Genomic DNA, 20,189 nt, shown 5'->3' with positions numbered 1-20,189 from the left:
TAGCAATCCTTTTCAAAAGTTTCTATTCACTAGTAACATTTCCCATCACCTCCTGCATATATAGGACATAGTTTAGTTATTTACCTGTAATTTTTTCTCAGTGATTGTCTTTTAAGTACTCTCTTTGTAATAATCTTTATCTATTAATAACTAGTAACTATATATATAATAATAATTATTGCTAATGACATTATATAAAATGTATTAAATACTAAAAAACCTATAGAATTAGCATTTCTACATTCTAAGCAAAGTATAAAGTTAGCATCTCTACTTTTCAGGTAACATCTGAAGTTTCAGTTCCAAGGTCTGAGTTAGAGTTCAAATATACTCTGGTGTCAAGCAATCTAACCATAAGAATTTAACAATTATGAGATGCAAAGAAAGAGTTGAAGGATCAAGTTTAAGAAAAAAAATCATAACCAAATCTAAAGCAACATATTACCCTTAAACTTGTAATTATCATAAGATATGAAGCTACCATGATGAATAACACTCAGTAGAGAAAAAGTTCTTAAGGATATCATTACTTTGAATCAAACTGAAAAATAATTTGTCTTTTTTTTTTTTTAGTTTGAAAAGCAGAGAAATTCATTTGTGTCACATCTCATCAACATCTTCTACATCAAGCCACATCATGTTTAAAAAAAACATTTTGCTATTGTCTCTTCAGATAAGTCTCCTAGGAATCACTCTTGGTGGGAATGTTCTGATTTGGCCAATGGAAGGTAGTCATTGGCTAAACGTTAAGACAATTATAGATGAGCTGATTAAAAAACAGCATAATGTGACTGTCCTAGTTCCTTCTGGTGCACTTTTCATTGAGCCCACCTATAATTCACCTCTGAAATTTGAAGTATATAAGGTGCCCTTTGGCAAAGAAAAAGTTGAAGAAGTGATCAAGAACTTTGTTTTGACATGGATGGAAAATAGACCATCACCTTCAACCATTTGGACGCTCTATCAGGAGATTGGCAAAGTCCTCCAGGACTTCCATGCGATATGTAGGGAAATCTGTGATGGTGTTCTCAAAAACCAAAAGCTGATGGAAAAGATGAAGAAAAGCAAATTTGAGGTCCTGATATCAGATCCAGTATTTCCTTGTGGTGATCTAGTAGCTTTAAAACTTGGAATTCCATTTATGTACTCCTTGAGGTTTTCTCCAGCATCAACAGTGGAAAAGCACTGTGGGAAGACACCATATCCTCCTTCCTATGTTCCTGCGATTTTATCAGAACTCACTGACCAGATGTCTTTTACCGACAGAGTAAGAAATTTCATCTCTTACCATCTACAGGCCTACATGTTTGATACTATTTGGAAATCATGGGATTCTTATTATAGTAAAGCTTTGGGTATGTAACTTTTTTTTCTATTATTTGAATCTAAGTAAACATAGTTTTGTGACCTTTTTTCTTTTTTATATGACTATATTTTTTCAATCCTACACGTTGATTACTATCTATTATTATCATTTGATGCAGAAAAAAAACATAAAAGACAATATCCTTTGTATCTATAGTGTATTGTTTTCTAATTTTATGGACTTGAAAATACCAACTAAGTTTTTTATGCATAAGATACAGTGACAAATACCTTAGTTTAAAAAAATAGACCTTGATTCTTACTTACATATTGCATTGAAAATAGAAATTGCCTAGCAACTTTAATGGTACATGGGGATAGCTGAAAGAGATTAAACTTTTTACAAGGTCATTATAAATAGACATTTATGTCTGTGTGTGTGTTTAAAAACACATGTATGTGGATAATCTCTGATTATTGCTCATAGATTTCTTACTGTTTAATAGGCACTCCTTTGGATAGGGAAGGCACAAAAAAGACAGAGTTCCAGGCTTCAAGGATTTCAGAGAAGTTAGACATGAAATGGAATATTTACGATATGAATGACATGAATAATAAAAATATATACAACGTACAGAATGGTATATAGAAGATAGGCAGCATATGATAGAGTGGTGTTCTGAAAAACTTCAGAGGTGATGCGCAAGAGTATTTTTAAATAGTAAATATGAATTTTCCTAAAAACTAAGCGTGCCAGTGTTGTGGAGCCTAGAAATATACAGTGTGGTGGGTACTACTAATGAGTCAGTATTTAAGAAAGTTACAGTGTAGGGTGGGGAGGCATGGTAAAGCACTCTGAAGATGTCAGTATTGCAAGAATTAAATATTTTCAAAGCATCTTGTATGTCATGCTAAACATCTTGCTTTGTATCTAATAAATAATTGAGAACAGCTTAAAGAGATGTATTATTACATATAAAACACATAGACAGATGTGGACTTACAGGGGACAAAAGTTACACTGCAGGCTACGGCATCACTCCAGGCAAGATATGGCAAGAGCATGGACTAATAAAGTAGCTTAAGAGCCAGAAAAATAATACAGATCAAAATATATAGTAACAACCTGGGAGCAGGCTCTTGAAAAGCAATTTCTGTTTACATATGTGACCAAAAATAAGTAATTAAGTTTCTTTGTACCTTTATTAATTTATCCCATCTTGAACAGGGCTCCTGAAGGGAATAAATTAGTTAACATATTAAAAAAATTAGAATAATGTCTAGAATATAGAAACTGTTTAATTAATACTAGTAGTTTATCAGGTAAAATGAATAAAAACTGATGGCTAATTGGTTAGAGTATTATGAGGTGTAAGAAAGAGAATAATTATTATTTTTTAATTGAGGTATAATTGACATAAAATATATTTGTGTCAGGTGTACCACACAATTATTTGATATATTTATATATTGTAAAATGATTGCCACAGTAAGTCTAGTTAACATCCATTTCTACTCATAATTACAAGTTTTTTCCTTGTGATAAAAACTTTTAAGTTATCTTAGCTATTGTCAAATATACAACACAGTATTATTAACTATAGTAACCATGCTGTACATCACGTTTCCATGACTTATTTAGTTTATAACTGAAAGTTTGTATGTTTGACTTTCTTTACCCATTTTGACCCTCCCCTTCTCCCACCTCTAGTTTGGGTTTTTTGTTTTTATGTTTCTTTTGTTTATTTTTTTAGGATTCCACATGTAAGTGAAATCATATGGTATCTGTCTCTCCCTGTCTGATTTATTCAGTTATCAAGTTCCTTCCATATTGTTGCAAATGACAGGATTTCCTTCTTTTTATAGCTGAATAATATGCCAATGTATATATAAATCACATTTTTATTACCTATTCACCCATTAATGAAGAGTTAGTTTGTTTCCATGTCTTGTCTATTGCAAATAAAATGTCTGAACATGGTGGTTCAGACATTTCTTGGAAATATTGATTTTTTTTTCCTTTGGATATATTCTCAAGAAGTGGAATTGGTAGATTGTATAATAGTTTAAATTTTTTTTAGTAATCTGTTTGAAGTCATGCCATGTATAATAATGTTTTGGTAAAAAATAGACCACGTATATGAGGGGGGGTCCTATAAGATTATAATAGAGCTGAAAAATATCACCTAGTGATGACAGTTGTAGATACTGTAACATTGTAGTGCAATGCATTATTTTTGTGTGTGGTAATTCTGATATAAAACAAACCTATTGTGCTGATAGTAGTATACAAATATAGCACATACAATTATGTACAATTCATGATACTTGATAATAATAATCAACTCTGTTATTGGTTTATGTATTTCCAAAACTATACTTGGAATTATTATTTTAGAGTGTACTTTTTCTACTTACTAAAAAAAGTTTGCTATAAGTATGCCTTGTTACACTAGTAGCGGCGTCACACATCTTGAGTTTACTATGTCTCCTGATTGCATCATTTTCTCTTGTACTTGATTTAATCTGATGTTTTATAAAGTAAGTGTAGATAAAATGTAATGTTTAAAAATTTACAGTAGTGTGCAGAAATATCCTAGGCCTTCCTACTCACTAACCACTCAGTCACTGACTCACACCAAGCAGCCTCCAGTCCTGCAAGCTCCTTTCATTGCAATGCCTTGTTTTATCTTTACTGCATTTTCACTGTACCTTTTTAATGTTTATATATGTTTAGACTTTTATAATTACTTATTGTTTTCAGTACAATAACATGTTATACAGGCTTGTAGCCTAGGAGCAATAGGCTTTGCCATATAGCCTAGGTATCTAATAAGTTTTAACCATCTATGTTTGTGTAAGTGCATTCTATGATGTTTGCACAACAAAATTGTCTAACAATGCATTTTTCAGAACCTTATAAATGGTTTATGACTATATTGTTTTCCAGAGTAGCTGTACCAATATATATTCCCACCAACAGTGCACAAGGGTTCCCTTTTCTCCACATCCTCACCAATACTTGCTATGTCTTGTCTTCTTGATAACAGTTGTCAGGTGATAGGCCATTGTGGTTTTTATTTGCATTTCCCTGTTGATTAGTGATGTTGAACACCCTTTAATATATCTGTTGACCATTTGTATGTCTCCTTTCAAAAAGTATCAAATCCTTTGCCCATTTCTAGTCAGTTTTATTTTTTTTGTAGTAAGTTATATGAGTTTTATATATTTTACATATTAACACTTTATCATACATATGATCGGCAATATATTTTCTCTCTTTGGGATGGTTGCGTTTTCACTTGTTGATGTTTTCTGATGCTGTGTTGATGCTTTCTTAGCTTTGTGTAGTTTCTCTGTTTATAGTTGCTTCTATTGCCTTTTGGTTTCAAATAAAAAAAAAATCATCATTAAGACCAAGTCAAAGAAATTACTGCTTGTTTTCTTTAAGGAATTTCATTGTTTCAGGTCTTAAAATTAGGTCTTTAATCCAATTTGAGTTAATTTTTGTGTATGGTGCAAGATAGTGTTCAGTTTTTTGGGTTTTGTTTTTTGTTTTTTGTTTTTTTTTTTTGCATATGGCTGACCAGTTATCCCAACACCACTTATTAAAAAGACTTTTTTTCCTTGTTGCATATTCTTGGAACCTTTTTAATAAATGAGTTGACCATATAGGCATGAGTTATTGGTGAGTTTTAAGGGAAGTTATAATTGCTGCATTGTCTTTAGATACATTAAATAATCCCCATATTAAAAAAATAGATTTTTATCTCTTGAAATATAAACAAAAACCTATATATTCTGTTATTTAGAGAGAATAAGCATAACTACTATAAGGATTACAAAGTATCCTATGGTGATAGAAATTAAATAGTCAACATTATGGGGCTAACAATGAAAAGTAGAAGATAAAGAAATGGTCATTTATGAGGCAATGAACTGTTAAGATCTGCAAAATCTCTTTAATCTCCTCATGCATGCAGTAAACTAACAGTGACATCTGAATATGCGTAGTACCTCAGTTTATAAAATTGAAGAAGTGGAGAATTCTTTGTTCACTATATATGTCTTCATTTTTATCTCATTATTTAAATTTTTATCAACTGCTTCTAACGAACCTTGGAGTAATAATTATCATGATTACAATGCTCCTTATTCATATTGGTGAGATTAGCCCCAGATAAACCTGCTCCATTGTATTGTGCTGTAAGTTAATGCCAGTAATACAACCACACTGTTCTACTATTCTCCATCTTCACATAAGACTAATACTTCTTAACAGTTTGTTCATGGGAATGTAATGAAGATTTCTAAAAATGTTCTTATGCTCTGATTTTGATATCATATTTCTAATCAAGTTATATTTTCCTGACTTAGAATGACTATTTAAGTTTGTTTTCCTAAAACACATTCTTGTTGAGGTCGAGACATGGGCACTCATATTCACAACACCAGGTAAGAAGTAATAGTAATAACATGACAGAGTAATTTTTTTGTTGCAAGTTTTTGTACATGTGATAAATGTAAATGATAAATAAGACTTACTTGTAAGAATAACATTTCCAATTTGTAACTTGAATTTATCTTTTACTTTAGCTTGAATGCTCTAATCAAAGTCATTGCAATGAATCCAGATACCTTCAGGTCTCCCACCGTCAAACCTGAGTAAATAAGTAGAAGAAACTTCTGTAAGATTAGTTTTTTGCAGTGTAATGCAATGAGAACCTCAAAGCAAGTCTTTAATCTTCGCTAATTGCTAGAAATTGGATATTTTAATGTCAGAGTTACTTCTTTTATTTCAAGTCATGAGTATTTGGTTTAAACTCATGGATATCATTATGATAATTGCAGTTAATCTTTGTTGATCTTTTGTGCATCAGGCATTGTGGTAAAGGCTTCGTGAGCATTATATCTTAGTCCTTGCAATAAATTTGTGAAGGTAAAAGTGTTATCACAGACAATAATGTTGAGGCTTAGAAAAATCAAACACATTAAAATAAAATTATGTAACTGCCAGTTTGAGAAAATAATTTTCAAATTAAAATCTTTCTGATGCCAATTTTCTAGAATTTTTTTCTCTCCTTTTAAAATTTTAAGCGCAAATTTAGCATTTATTTTGAATATTTTAGGTTTATTCTCTATTGGGTACTTTCTTCTTTCTCTCAGTGTCTGTGGCTTTTGAAATCTGCTGTTCTATTAGTTTGTTGAATGGAGTTTAGTAAGGCTTTGCTATCACTAGAGAACTTGTTATTTTTTTAGGCACAGGTCTCTAGGTGATTGTGTTGCCTGGGGAAATTTGCCTGAGGATAGCTTTCTGGTCTTAAGAAAGCTTCTCTTTAACTACAGGAAAGAACAGCCTGCTATAGATTCCAAATATACTTGTTTAAAGGTGAACCAGGTAAATTTTATTTTTATGTTCATATTTAAATAAAAAAGCCACCGAAACTAAAGAAACATTTAAGGAAAGAATAATGTAGCATTTCACTGCCAGTAAAAAATATGTATAATCCATAAACATTACCTATTGCTACCAATAGTTTTACATTTTGGCCTTATAAAAACATTTATTGTGTGTGTGTGAATAATCTTTGTATATTATATTTATATAATATATAATGTATTATTATATGTAAATAATTAGCTGAACAATCTCTAAGACCTAATGCCATCTATGACAATAAACTATCTTGAAAATATATTACATTAAATAAAAAAAAGTAGATCTCCAAAAAAGAAAAATTATGACCACAATATTTAGATTTTTTGCATGAACTAAAGTACTCACAGTGTACAAGTAATTAATGTAAAATAAAGTAACAGAAATGAAACAAATTTGAGTGTGATTTACAGTAGACATTTTAAAGGAGAAAAAAAATGCATTGAAATCTTTTCCCTAAAAAGTAATATATTTTTACTTGCATCTTTTTTCTTTTCTTTTTTCTATTTCTTCTGTCTTTTCTTTGCTCTCCTTTCTTTCATTTATTCCTTCCTTCCTTCTGTCTTTTCTTCTTTTTGTCCTTTCTTCCTCCATTTTTAAATAACCTTAATCTTACTTTTTTTAGAACCTTGCAAATAACTGCTGGTAGCACTAGCTTTTCCACAGTGACCCATTGTAAAGCCTGTATCCACGGCCACCATCCCAGCCGCCTGGCCCATGCAGATTCACATTAGATTTGGACAAACATTAATGAAACAATGGAGCCAAGAACTGGTGGACCATCATCTTTAATCCTAGCTTGCACCCAGTGGGCCAGTAATACACACAGTGGGAAAACACTTCCCTTTCCATTCAGGGCTCCCAAAGCCACTGACTCATCCGAGTATTCCTTGAATCAAAGGTTTCTACCTCACTAGACTTATTCCCTTCTGTTCCCCAACTCGTTCCTTCTCCCTGCACAAACTCTGCACAAACTGGCTTCTCCCTCAGCACTCCACCATCTTGGCTGCTTCTCCTGGCCTCCTCCATATGGCCTTACTCTGCTATCCTCTCTAATGCTAATCTCAGGAACCCAGAGAACAAGCTCCCAGTCTGCCCCCATTTTATAGTGTAGAAATCAAAACCTTTAATCCAGTATACAAATAGGGAAGTCTCTAATACAAAGTCAGTTATCAGAGACATGATGGGATTGCACCACCCCACATCAAAAAGGGTGGGAAAGGCTTAGTCCTAAAACCAAGCCCCAGGCTACAAGGATCCTGCCTGCCCACAGCCTGCCGCCAATACACATTAAAAAATCATGCCCATCCCATGAAGGACAACAAATATCACCTGGGCAATGAGCTTCACTGTGGGCAGCGCCATCTTTAACAAAGTGAGCATAATATATTTTATCTGTCCAACATCCATGAACAAGATAGCCCCAGGCATGAAGCCAAGATAAAATTTGTTGTGGGTCATGCACAATTCCCAGAGAGTTACCACTCTTTATTCTCCCTTAATAAAAGATAATGGAGGTTATAATTTTTATAGGTATACTCCTGAGTTTTATACTATTAACCTAAAAAAGCCAAAGTGAGAGGTAACAGACATTTATTTGAAATTAAAAAGAATAACTATTGGCCCTGGCCGGTTAGCTCAGTGGCAGAGCGTTGGCCTGGCGTGCAGGAGTCCCGGGTTCGATTCCTAGCCAGGGCACACAGGAGAGGCGCCCATCTGCTTCTCCACCCCTCCCCTCTCCTTCCTCTCTGTCTCTCTCTTCCCCTCCTGCAGCCAAGGCTCCATTGGAGCAAAAGTTGGCCCAGGCACTGAGGATGGCTCTGTGGCCTCTGCCTCAGGCGCTAGAATGGCTCTGATTGTGGCAGAGCGAAGCCCCGGGTGGGCAGAGCATCGCCCCCTGGTGGACAAGCTGGGTGGATCCCAGTTGGGTGCATGTGGGAGTCTGCCTCCCCGTTTCCAACTTCAGAAAAATGAAAAAAAAAAAAAAAAAGAATAACTATCACCTGACCAGACAGTGGCACAGTGGACAGAGCATCAGACTGGGACGTGGAGAACCCAGGTTCAAAACCCCGAGGTTGCCAGTTTGAGCGCGGGCCCATCTGGTTTGAGCAAGGCTCACCAGCTTGAACCCAAGTTCGCTGGCTTGAGCAAGGGGTCACTCGGTCTGCTGTAGCCCCCTGGTCAAGACACATATGAGAAAGCAATCACTGAGAAACTAAGGTGCTGCAACAAAGAATTGATGTTTCTCATCTCTCTCCCTTCCAGTTTGTCTGTTCCTCTCTCTGTCTCTGGAACAAAAAAAAAAAAAAAAAAAAAAGCTATTTTGGAAGCACTGATTCAGCCAGAACCCAAATAGTGTTCTGGATAGGAGACAAAGCCAATAGGTATATTTGAAAAAGGGAAAGGGAACAACTGCATCAGTAGAAGGAAGGCATTTCTAGTGGTGTAGATAAACCAACACAGGAGACATCTAAACATTAATACATCTAACATTAATACATCTAAACATTAATACATCTAACATTAATACATCTAAACAGTGTATTAAATTTTTAGTCAGTCACAATATTTGTTTGTTTGTTTTTTTTTGTTACCTTTATAATAGTACTTTGGGACATAATGTTGCTTTAGGCCCAGTCCAAAGGTTATTTTGTCTTGTTTTAAAATTCCAAAGCATTGAGGTATGTGATGTACAAGGCAGTTCCCCTGCTATGTCAGCACTGACTCCATCTTAGATAAATATAATATATATAATATATTTACAATATTTGTGTATTTATTAAAGTCGTTTGTAAATTTGGTACTAGAGACTAAGCACTGCTGAAAGTTGTGGGAGAACTTGCAGTGTTTGGGAACATCTGCACTGTGGGAGTGAAATATAAAATTTCCTCCTGTCTATCTAAATTCTTCCTGCTGGATGAATAACCAAATTAACATGAAACAGGTTAACAGTAGAAAATAACCAAAATTATTATGTATGTACATACAGGGATTCCATACATAGACTATGAGACTGAGGACAGATCAGGCAGGCAGTTAAGCTTACATGCCATGCTGAGCTAAGGAGAACAAGGGGTAGTGTGCTTTGGGATTTCAAAGAGTAAGAAGGCAATTCACATGGAGATAGAAAAGCAAATGTTTGGTAAATAAATGTCCGCTGGGCCATCTTTAACAATAAGTCACTAAGAAGACTGACTAAAGGGGCCCTGTTAGGTTCTTCCTTGTCCATATCACTCTAGATCTATAAAAGTATAATAATCTGTGATATTTCCTTTCCTGGAGCAGGTCCTTGATCCAATTCTTTTTGGGCAGTTAGGGGGAAAGTCAAAGTTTTCTCTTCAGTCTTTTACTTTTTGAAAATAACCAGCTTAAAATAATTAATACCCTTCAAGGCATATTTTAAGGCGGCAACTCTGCTACCCCTTGACACCATAACTCAGGTGCCTCAGAAAAGAATGAGAAGAGGTAGTGAGATCTGATTAAATTGGTCATTTTTAAATATATATTCATTTTAGAGAAGGGAGAGAAAGAGAGAGAGAGAATAAAGGAGGGAAAGAGCAGGAAGCACCAACTGCCATAGGTGCCTTGACCAGGCAAAAATTGGTCATTTTTAAAGTAAGATTCTGTTTCTACAATATCACTTATAGCTACCATTTCTTGCACACAGATCTTGTCTGACTAATTTATACTCAGTCCTCACACCTATAAGAAATAAGCCCCACCATTCTCTCCCATTTTGTAATGAGAAAGTTCAGTAACTTGCCTGAGGTAATAATCAAGAAAGTGGTGAAGCATTTGATGGAAGACCTGGGGCTAAAATGAAAGCTCTAAAAAGATACTCAGTTTATACACAACAAAACAAAGGGGAAAAAGTTTATCTAAATTTGAGCATTCAAAAGAATTAACTAAATGCCAATCAAGGAACACAAATAAAATTGAAGCACTGATGTGTGGCTAAAACTTTAAAGTTAGTAAGGAGTTGATTCCTCATGTTCCTAAAACAGTATTAAGGCAGGTTTCCAAGCTTTTATGGTCTCTGGGGCTACCTCCAAGTCTGAGAGGCACTGAAAAATAAATCAGCACAATTAAATCCTAACCATGCTGTGCAATGCTTAGGAAGCACATAAGAAGAGAGCTTCAAGTAAGGGCATGTTTTGGGGTGGAAAATACTATATATAAGAAAGAATTTCTATACAAAAATGTTGTTTTAAGGATTCTCAATTCAAACTAATAGCATTATATGATATATATATATTTTTAAAAAAAACTTTATTCTGATTTTATTTTATACAGATTAAGCACTCATTAAGTGTTATATACAAAATCTTATTAAATATGATTCTGAGTATTTTAGAGTTATTTTATTAACCTTTGGAGTCCTCTCCTTAAACAGATTGGAATGAAAATGACAACTTGATTAAAAGTACAAGGATAATGCTCTAATTGGAGCATACTTCCTATGGGTAATCCATTTTGTATATAAAAATACCTTATATGAAAACATACAACTTGAAGGAACTTCATGTTTTGACAAAGTGGTTTTAGCAATAAAAAGTTATTTTTCATTTAACTTAATTTTGGAAAGATATATTAAATTGGGTCACATTTGTAAATCATGGTTATTATTATAGAGCAGGGGTCCCCAAATTACGGCCTGAGGGCTGCATGCAGCCCCTTGAGGCCATTTATCCAGCCCCCGTTGTACGGAAGGGGCACTTCTTTCTTTGGTGGTCAGTGAGAGTAGCACATTGACCATTTCATTAGCCAAAAGCAGGCACATAGTTCCCATTGAAATACTGGTCAGTTTGTTGATTTAAATTTACTTGTTCTTTATTTTAAATATTGTATTTATTCCCGTTTTGTTTTTTTACTTTAAAATAAGATATGTGCAGTGTGCATAGGGATTTGTTCATAGTTATTTTTTATAGTCCAGCCCTCCAATGGTCTGAGGGACAGTGAACTGACCCCCTGTGTAAAAAGTTTGGGGACCCCTGTTATAGAGTATACAAATACCAGGTTTATAACCTTTCTGCTTTTTTAAATAAGACTTTTAAAAATAAGACTATTTCATTTTTTGTTGTTGAAATAATCATATTAATGAACATAAGAATTTTAATTATATTGTTTCTTTTTAATTTGTAGATCAATTGACCTATAAATGAGTGTAACTGTTACATTAAATATTTTATTTGGAAAAAAAACCTTACCTAAATAAACATTGAAAGTTTATTTTCATCTGCAAAGAGCTACAATAGGTTGGTTTCTATAATGGATATCATCATACATAAGAAGTTTGTCTTTCTCTTGGTTCTTAATTTGACTCTGACTAAAATTGTTCTAAGTGGAAATGTGCTAATTTGGCCAACAGATGGTAGTCATTGGTTAAATATTAAGATCATTTTGGAAGAGCTGATTCAAAGAAATCACAATGTGACTGTACTGGCTTCATCAGCAACTCTATTCATCAACTCCAGTCCTGATTCTCCTGTGAATTTTGAGGTGATACCCGTTTCCTTCAAGAAGAGCAATATAGATTCCTTAATTGAACATATGATAATGTTGTGGATAGACCATAGACCAACTCCTCTCACACTCTGGACTTTCTACAAAGAACTAGGAAAACTCCTAGATACCTTCTTTCAAATTAATATACAAATCTGTGATGGAGTATTAAACAACCCCAAGTTAATGTCAAGACTTCAGAAAGGTGGTTTTGATGTGTTGGTAGCTGACCCAGTAACAATTTGTGGGGACTTGGTTGCTCTGAAATTAGGAATTCCATTTATGTACACATTGAGGTTCTCTCCAGCCTCAACAGTAGAGAGACACTGTGGGAAAATCCCTTCACCTGCCTCCTATGTGCCTGCAGCCTTGTCAGAGCTCACTGACCAGATGACCTTTGGTGAAAGGGTTAAAAATACCATATCTTATCCTCTGCAAGACTATATATTTCAGTCCTACTGGGGAGAATGGAATTCATACTACAGCAAAGTTCTAGGTAAGTTTTAAAAATGTCCTCTTATTAATGATTGTAGATACCTTATTTATTCATATTGTTAATACAGTAAAAAGTTCTCATCCTATTGCATATACTAACTGAAGTAAATATACTTATATCTTCATACAAATCCATATTATCTTTGGATAAATTCCTTAAAAATAAAATTATGGTGTTAATATGTGTGCAATTAATGCAAATGATCTTGGGCCCTTTTAAGAAATAGCTTTTCAATGTATAAATCAAATCTTCAAAAATAAATGGAAGCATCTTTAGTAGGATAAAATATGACACTGGCAAAAAAAACCTTGGCAAACGTTTTGAAGTGATATGTGATTTGCCTTTCCTTCCTGATTCTTCATTCTTTTCTTGATAGAAAATTTAAAATCCAAGGATAGCACATGGGAAACCTGACTTTATACCTTCCTCTGCCTCTCATGATCTCTCCACTCTTAGCCTCTTCTGAATATTTGGGCTAGCACTGTCTTAATCTTAACTTTTCAGTATCTTTTGGCAAGTTTCAAGTTTCCTTGTCTTGCAGATTCCTTATAGGGATCAAGCAAAATAATGCCAACTGTCAAGGCCAATTCTGACTATTTACATCATTTTTTTTTTAGTCTATTATGAGCCTTCTTTCCTTTCTTTTTCTATTTTCTTCTTCTCTTAATAATTTTTTTCCTCTACTAGTAGGATTAGGGATATTAATTAATAACAGGAACTAATAATTGATACTATCAATGGTACTTTCTTATAAAGACAATATTTAAAATATTGTTCTTTTATACAACTTTCAGCCTTCCTCTCTTCCTCTGTTTCTTTTCTGCTCTTTCTTTTCCTTCACTTTTTCCCTTTCTTCCCTCATTCCTTTTCTTTCCTTTCTCCTTCCTTTCATTCTTCTTATCTTGCTTTCTTTGTGTAAAAAATATTTATTGAACAACAATCCAGTATCTACAACTTCTCTGTGTTCTGGGAATACAACAGTCAGAAAACATCAATATTTCTACCCCCACAGAGCTTACATTCTAGTAAGAGGAGACAGATGATAAATAAAACAAATATGCAAAAAATATAAGATATTAAAGTGTAATATATGCTACATAATAGGGTAAGAAAACTGGATTGTTTTGGGAGTATTTAAATAGGATAGCCAAGGAAGGTCTTAAATGAAAAGGTGACTTTCCAACAAAGACCCGAGGATAGTGAGGCGGAGAGCCAATAGGCTCTCTGGAGGAGGAAGACTTCATGCATAAATAAGAACAACTACGAAGACCTGTGGCAAGCTATACATGTAAGAATATTTTTATTGTAACTTGACATTAATCTTATCTTTCACAAGTAGATTTGTGTATGTAAATATATACATATATATTTCCCCTAATGTTGAAATATTCTTCATCCAATTATCTATCACTTAAAGTTTTAAAATGTTTCATAGAATTAGTCTAGAAAAAGGATATTGACCAGATCACACATAGAAACAAAACTTATACAAGTTCATTGAAATTTACATATACCCTTGAAGATATGATAATGAGACTTTTAAAAATAAAATTGTTTTAATATTCTTTATAATGCAAGTTAACTATATTTTCTTTGTTTCTAATTCCAAATTTTATATGCTTCAAAACATATTTTCTGTAAATTTAGATGTTAGTTACATGATTATTTTTAAGACTTCCAAAATGTGCTCAATAATAATGATCACTGCCTGTATCTGTATCACATGCTGACTACTGCAGGTACTGCATAAGATAATAGTCTAGAGACCTTAAGTAAGGGGACCAAAAAAGTAAAATTGTGAAGGGTTCTGAAAAGCACCTAAGATTTTGGGCTTGAGCTCTACATGCCCACTGTGTGAACTCAGGCAAGGCCATGACAAATTATATAATATGTGGAAAAACATGTTGTCAACTTCTCATTTTCACAGGATTATCTCAGAAATCCCACATGTTGAGAAATTAAGTATATCATTTACTTAAATCCTTCATGCTCCTCATGTTACTAACCCTATTTAAACAACATATTGGTATCTTGAATATTTTATTTCAAATTGAGGTATACTGTCAGGAAGAACTGGTATAATCCAATTTTGTCTTTTGTTTTCAATTATATTTTTAAGGTGTCAAGGACACCTGGTAACTGTGAACCAATACTGAAATAATAAGGCACGAACTTTATATTTGATATCATCTTTGAACACAGGAGATTTAATGACGTGTAAAATATCTGTGAAATTATCATTTAAATGGCTGTTCTTCAGTTCTGTGGGAAAAATAAAACAGAAAAATAGCATGATTAACAATGGTAAAGAAAACTCGAAATATCTATATTAAAGGAAAGGAAGGAAATATCTAAATGCACTGGTTAAAAATACTGTTCTATTTATCAGACAGAAGGTCCTAAATCTTATTGATGAACCAATAAAAATGATCATCAACTCAATTTCAAATATGCTTCTAACACCTAATGGGGGAGCAGGCATACTTGAAAATATGACAATCATTGCTATTCAGTTGCAGTTCGTTGCACAGCAATTGTCTACCAATGACTCTCAGCCAGGCCCAGTGTTCTCCAGGGCACCTTCAGATTGCACTGAGCCTGATCTCTGCCCCATCCCTTGAAATAAGTGATATGCTGTAGCACATGTAGAAAATTCTGATATGGGTTGGATCTGAGACAAACCTTTCCCACAGCTATCGAAAGGCATGGGCTGGAACACTGTAGTGACAATAGCTAAAGAGGTTAGGTGACTTGGATGGCCCCATTTTGCCTGTGTCTTCGTTCCCAGTCTGTTTTTTCCAGTGCACTGCAAATCAGGAAAGCAAAAGGCCCAGTACTAACTTCTGCACTTCTTGGTCAGTGTAGTTAATTTATATCTGTCAGTACCATGCTGGTTCTGTGTTGGGCTCTCTTTTCATCTATGTTAGATAGATTTCCTAGATCTAATGCTATCTTTTTCTAGCTCATGAAGAAAAACAGCTTCTAAAAATTTCCCCTCACCCACATGGCTAGGACTGAGCTAAATTCCTTACATTTGATCGCTGGCTTCCTATTGGGACCCAGGATTTTGTTTTTTAGTTTTTTTGTGTGTGTGTCTCACACCCATTCTAAGCCCTTTTCCCAACCTTTCATCCATTTTCTGGAAAACTTAGTTCTCTCTGTTAATCTTCTGTTATGCAAGTCTTCTAATTCATTCTCACGTGCAGCTTTCTTGTGGTCAGGGCTATAAACTACTTTCTTTTGAAATTTAAAACATAAAACAAACATTTACAGTTCATTGAGATTTTACAATGTAAACCAAACCATGCAACCAGTACCCAAATGCAGAAAGAAAATATTATTACAACCCATAACTTCTTTCCATTCCTCCTACCAACCCCTACAACTCCCATCTAAGGGTGAACACTTTATTGACTCTTAACACCAGATTAATTTTGCCTGCTTTTAAACTCTAGATAAATAAGTCACACACTTTGTCCTCTTTCATATTTTGCTTCCTTTATTTAGCATTATGTTTATTACATTTGTCTTAGTTGTTGCAAGTAGATAATAGTTTGTTCATTCTCATTGTTATATAGATTCTATTAAATTAATAGATCACATTTTACTTATCCATTCTACTGTTGATAGACATGTAGCTCATCTTGGTGCTATTTATGCTAAACACTGCTATAAACATTCTTTTACAGATCTTTTGGTAAATATGCATGTGCCATACTGGTAGGTATATTCATGAGTGAAATTGCTAGGACATAGCATATGCGTATGTTTAGCTGTAGTAAGTACTGCTAAAATCTAGTTTCCCAAGTGCTTGTATCAATTTATAATCCCTTAGTCAGTCGCTAGAATTCCAATAATTTTCCATTCTTACCAGCTCTTAGAATTTTTTTAAGTTGTAACAATACTATTGATGTATAGTGTTATCCCATTTTTTATTATTATAGGCTAATTGACCTCCGGCTAAAGATGTACATAAAGCATACAGTGTGGATTGTTTTGTCAAAGGTATATACCTCTTGGATCCCTCTAATACAAAGCTACTCTCCACACTTTCTCAGATCCTTATTAGACTGAATAACTCCTGAAAACTAATAACTTAGTTTTCATTCATCATTGTTATTTACTTGGATTTTCCTTTTGTCAGCCATCTAATTCATTCTTTAATTGTAAAAGTGACATAATTACATTACCTTTCATTTTCAGTTTGTCATCCATCAGGAATCTCTGGTCTAGTTCTCTATTTGGTGATTCTGTGCCTAATTAATGCCTTTGCTAATTGTATCATCTATATTTAACTTAATGACTAAACATTCTTACCAACCACCTATTCGGTACCAAGCACTCTGAAAGGAATATTGTAGATAAGAATGATCATTTTCTACCTTTTAGACATGATACATTAAAAACTCAGAAAGATTAAATGATTGCTGAGCTCACAAAATATGTAATTTAATAAGATAAGAACTTAAAAATATTAAATTTACTACATAAAAAAATCTTATGGTTCCCAGGAATAAGCCGCTCCATAACTTCCAGGATTTTAACTTCAGACGTCATAGACAAGGAAGGGAAAGAAACAAGGCTGCCCAACTCCCTTTCACCCTTTCCTTGGTGATCTGGTATGTCTTGTGAGCATTCTGTCATTCAGCTTTTCTGAGGATACTGCTATGACTTCATCCTTTTAACTGGACTCAGTTTGTTTTGCAAATTAAAAATCTTTTGAATATTTTAGTACAAACTGTGCTCTCATAGAGGAGTGTATGGTACCGAATTTGCAGAACGTTGCTTGCCTTATACAAAGCTTCATCCTCACGGAGAAGCATGGTGTTTACATTGCCATAACATTTTAGAAATACAGCCAGTCTTAGAATAATGTTGTTTCACTCCACATTGTTTTGTCATAAAGTTGGTAAGAAAAAAATATATCCACTCTTCACTCTCTCCCTGTCTCACTGTCTATGTGGGTTTTCTCCAGGTACTCCATCCACTTTCCTCCCACATCCTTACAATGTGCATGTTAGGTGAATTGGTGGTCTTAACTGTCCCAGTCTCAGTCTCAGTCAGGTGGGTGCATGTGTGAGTGCATCCCGTGATGGAGTGGCCTCCCGTCCAGGGCGGGTTTCCACCCTGTGTCCTGAGTTGCTGGAATGAGCTCCAGACACTGTGATCCTGAACTTGAAGAAGTAAGATGGCAATAATTATCTTGTTTTTACTAATCTTTCTGAAATGTATGTATAGCTCACATTTATTTTAATCTTTAATATTAGAAAAATTTGGGGGTCTTTGTTTAGAAGTTTTTTGATGTTTCTGTGACCAGAAATATGCACAGAACTCTTATTTATATCAATTAGCCTACAGCAAAATTGGTTTCATCATACATCATTGCAATTACAGTTTCCAAAAACCTACTTATAACATTAAGTGAGGACTTACTGTACTCTTAACTAGCATCTGAGGAGAGAAAGAACCATTGTTTGTTGGTACACTTGAAGTTGGCCAGAGGCTCCTTACACTATCTTCATTTTTTTAAATTTCTTTTTCTTTTTGCTGTTCTGATTGGGTGTTTTTTGCTTTCTTATATTACAAATTGCTGATTTAATTTTCAGATTAATGTACTCTACTGTTGATTTCCTGTAAATTATTCTTCATTTCAGTTAGTGTATCTTTTATTTCTGACTGGTTCTTTTTCATGGCTTCTATGTCCTTTTCTTATGCTTTTTATTTCTCCATTGAAGATCTCACTAAGTTCATTGAGCATCCTTATAACCATTGTTTCGAACTCTGTATCTCATAGTTTGTCTGCCGCCCTTTTAGTTCTTTCTCTGGAGATTTCTCCTGGTCTTTCATTTGAGACATGTTTCTTTGTCTCTGCATTTTGGCAGCTTCCCCGTGTTTGTTTCTATGTATTAGGTAGAGCTGCTATGTATTTCAGACTTGGTAGAATGGCCTTATGAAATAGGTTGTGAGGAGGGCCCAGAGGCACAGCCTCCCCAGTTATCAGCGCTGGGAGCTCTGGGTATACCCCTTTGTGGATTGTGTCCTTTTGCAGTTGAGCTATGTTTGCTGTAGGAGTCACTGGGAGGACCTGAGCCCCCGGCCAATCAGCTTTAAGGACTGGCTGCTACCAAAGTTGAGCAGCGGCTGTGCAGGAGTCGACCCTATGGAGCAGGACTTGCTTCAGTGGGGCTTTGGTGCTATGGAGTCCGCCCCAAGAGTGAGTCACTTGTGGAGGTGGTTGGGTTGGAATCTGGGATGACCTGAATCTGTCCACTGGGTACACTGGCTCTGAAACTTCCCGGGAGGTGCAAGGTCAGCCACGGTCTGTGCCCTACCTGGGGCCACCCAGCAAGAAATACAGAGCAATATGCAAATGGATGCTACTTGTGCAGGGCTTGAGGGTGCCCAGGAAAAGCCAAGCTGTGTAGTAAATTCAACTGCCATTATTTCCAGGTGTGGGACCACTTAACAAGAGGTATGGAGAACACAGAGACCAGATGCTGCTTGTTTAAGAGATATTGGGAAAGTCCAAAGCATGAGCCAAGACGGGCCATTTGTATGGAAAAGCCACTGAAAAAGGCTTGGGTGGGCTGCAAGTTGGGGGGGGGGGAGGGGTTCAGAGAATCACCTGAGCAGGACAAGCAGTGTGAGCCAGGTTAATGGAGACTCAGGTATGACTCCTCTGTGTAAGGCATGGTCTAAGGAAAGGAAAAATGGCCTCTCCCAGTACTTTTGTCTGGCAGGAAGCTCCTCCCCTAGCTCTTGCCCTGATGTTGACAATCTGTTTTCTCTCTTTATGTCCCTGAGTCCTTTCAAGATGCTGCCCCAGTGCTGGAGCTCAGAGAGAGTGAGTACAAGTAAGCCCATGCACAGTCCCTTTAAGAGGAACTGCCTCAGTCCTCAGTCTCACTCAGCCTCAATCCCACTGACTTTTACAGCTGGAAGTTATGGGAATTACTCTTCCTGTCACTGTATCTCTGAGCTGAGGAACCTGGTGTGGGGCCAGGACCCCTTGCCCTTGGGCAGAACCTCCATAGCTGAGATAACCCTCCAATATTATACCACCACACATGGTGTGGGCACAGCCTGTTCAGCATCTCTGCCCTTTCTACCAGTCCCTATGTGGCTTCTTCTTTAATTCCCTAGTTGTCAGACTTTCAATATGCTGTATTTTAGGTGGTTCTGAATGATGGTTGTTCTGTAGTTTAGTTGTAATTTTGATGTGGTTGTGGGAGGATTCAAGCACCGTGTTTACCTATGCAGCCATCTTGACCAGAAGTCCTCCAGTGCAGTTTTGATTTGCATTTTCCTGATGACTAGAAGTGTTGAGCACCTTTTTATGTGTCTGTTGGTCATTCTATGACTTCTATTGAAAAGTTTCTATTCAGGTCCTCTACCCATTTTTAATTGGATTATTTGATTTCTCCTTTTGCTACTGAATTGTATGAGTTC

General features: G+C 35.2%; 1 protein-coding gene across 3 annotated transcripts in view; it reads left to right on the top strand.

Moving 5' to 3' along the window:
- Positions 1-573: 573 nt before the first annotated feature.
- Positions 574-20,189, top strand: part of LOC136405425 (UDP-glucuronosyltransferase 2A2) — a 66,257-nt gene continuing 46,641 nt past the window's right edge. Inside the window, exons 1-2 of one of the 3 annotated variants that reach the window (XM_066384822.1) lie at positions 574-1,355; positions 12,111-12,740. In XM_066384822.1, coding sequence (XP_066240919.1) covers positions 638-1,355; positions 12,111-12,740 — 1,348 coding nt within the window. In that variant the 5' untranslated portion in view covers positions 574-637. Of the gene's footprint in view, positions 1,356-5,738; positions 5,761-11,884; positions 12,741-20,189 lie in introns of those variants that run through there. The other 2 variants (XM_066384819.1, XM_066384821.1) reach the window with 2 other exon arrangements.

Source organism: Saccopteryx leptura, chromosome 5, assembly GCF_036850995.1.
Source record: "Saccopteryx leptura isolate mSacLep1 chromosome 5, mSacLep1_pri_phased_curated, whole genome shotgun sequence".
In the NCBI taxonomy this organism is placed as follows: Eukaryota; Metazoa; Chordata; class Mammalia; order Chiroptera; family Emballonuridae; genus Saccopteryx; species Saccopteryx leptura.
Note: the sequence above shows the minus strand (reverse complement) of the source record. Positions and strands in the feature narration are given on the sequence as shown.